The 1,997-nt window shown below is 22.0% G+C and overlaps 1 protein-coding gene across 1 annotated transcript; it reads left to right on the top strand.

The window, feature by feature from the left end:
• Positions 1 to 555: 555 nt before the first annotated feature.
• Positions 556 to 1,595, top strand: LOAG_19097 (hypothetical protein; the record flags this gene model as incomplete). Its single annotated transcript, XM_020451752.1, has 2 exons — positions 556 to 665; positions 1,473 to 1,595. Coding segments are annotated over 2 exons (233 nt in total), but the record flags the coding sequence as incomplete, so codon positions are not given.
• Between the last annotated feature and the right edge of the window lie 402 nt (positions 1,596 to 1,997).

The following is a 1,997-nucleotide window of genomic DNA, read 5'->3' as shown; positions in this document are numbered from 1 at the left end:
ATTTCAAATAACTTATTAACTATACATCTATTTTCTCATTCATTTGTTAATTGCTTACTTATTTATTTATTTATTCATTCATTCATTCATTTATTCATCAATCTATTCAATCGTATTCATTCTAATGAGTAATTTTAATAAAACAAAAAATTTGAAGACAAAAATTTGTAAATTATAAATGTTTAAAGTAATCAGAAAATTTAATTAAGAGCTATAGGAAATCTAATTAGGAAATGTTATCATTCATTAAATCAGTGTTATAAGGTTGTGAGGATTGACATAAGGGAAAAAAGAAAAATTTTCTATTTTTAGTTTTAATTTTTTCTAAATTCCTTCAACTATTAACAGTTTTAAAGTTAGTAAATGAATTAAAAAATTTTTTGACAAAAAATGCGAAACTATTTTTTCCACTTTATTTCATTATTACTTTCGAACAATGAATTAAATTTTATATTAAGTAAAAGTTCAAATGGAAAAATATTATCGGCTTATCAAAATATTGATTTTCAAATTTCAATTCAAATTTTGGCTTTAAAATATAAAATTATATTTTAGATCATTGTAAAAATCATATCAAATGTATAAATAATGGATATCAACATCCAAAAGATTGTTATCGTTGCATATGTCCATCCGGTTACGGTGGACGATACTGTGAACGACGGGTTCGTTTTGTTTTTAATTATGTATTAATTATCAATTATTGAAACATTTTTGCATTTATTATTGCCAATATATTTCCAAAAATTAAAAAATATTGATTTAAAAGAGTTAAAAAATAATTGACCACTTTTGTTTCAAATTTGATAATATTTTTGTTGGAAAAAATAATTAAAAATTTATTGAATTATCGTAGGAACCAAAATAATGCGTAATATCCAGATAAAAATTATCAAAATTATCAAATAATCATTTCAAATTTTTAATTAGTGTTAATTTTGGCAAGAATGAATCAAAATATTTTCTCATAATACTATTATAAAAATAGCAAGATTTCTTAGTTTTTTTTTCTTGTAATGCTTTTAGAAAAAATTAATAAAATTAAACCTGACATGAAATTATTTAATTGAGGCAATTAATTGATAAATCGGGACAATTTTTCGAAGTAATTAATTAATCATAGAATTCCGATGTCGTTGTTTGTATGATAAGTGCATAATTTATTAAATAAGTAATCACAAATAATTTCAAATAATAAGAATGTATGAAGTGATAATTGCAAATGATATGATCAGATGATAATAAGAGAGGAATTAATTTTAGAAAATTTCATTTGCATAATTTAAAAATAAAAGTTTTTTTAATCATAATTGATAACTTCTTTGTCTTTAATTATTTTTGATTTTATTTTAATCATTTTGCTATTAAAATGGAAGGAAAGCAATTTTATTGCGTTTGTTTTCAATCTTTTGTAATAAACTAATTAAACCAATTAATTAACTCATCAAATTAAACCAATTAAGCTAATTAAGGCTGATTCATTCGGTTGTGGCGATGATTTGCGCGCAACATTTGAATGGCAAACATTGAATGCAAGAATGGGTAGATCTGGAAGATACAATGAAGACATGTCATATTGCCATTGGTGGATTCAGGTAATTTTACCTTTATTTCATATCCAATTAAGATAAGACTCTTTTCGTAATTGCTATTTTTGAGATAAATGCCAAATTACTTACTGTTACCATTACTTTTTTTTATTGCTATTGCTATTGCTGTTGCCATTATTATTATCATTATTACTATTATAGTAATAATGTTATTGTCATTATTACGATTGTTATTATTATTACTGTTGTTATTATCATTTCTGTTATTATCACTATTATTATTTACTACTATTATTATTTTTACCATTGTCATTTTTACTGTCATTATTATTATTACTTTTTCCAACAATAATTATTATCATTGTTTTCGCCACAATTAAAGTTATTGTTACCATTTTACACAGTTCAATTTGCTGCTTCTTTTTAATTTATTTTTAATTTATCAAA

The sequence above is a fragment of the Loa loa genome (genome assembly GCF_000183805.2).
Source record: "Loa loa unplaced genomic scaffold supercont3.1467, whole genome shotgun sequence".
NCBI lineage: Eukaryota > Metazoa > Nematoda > Chromadorea > Rhabditida > Onchocercidae > Loa > Loa loa.
This window is presented reverse-complemented; position numbering and strand designations above follow the sequence as displayed.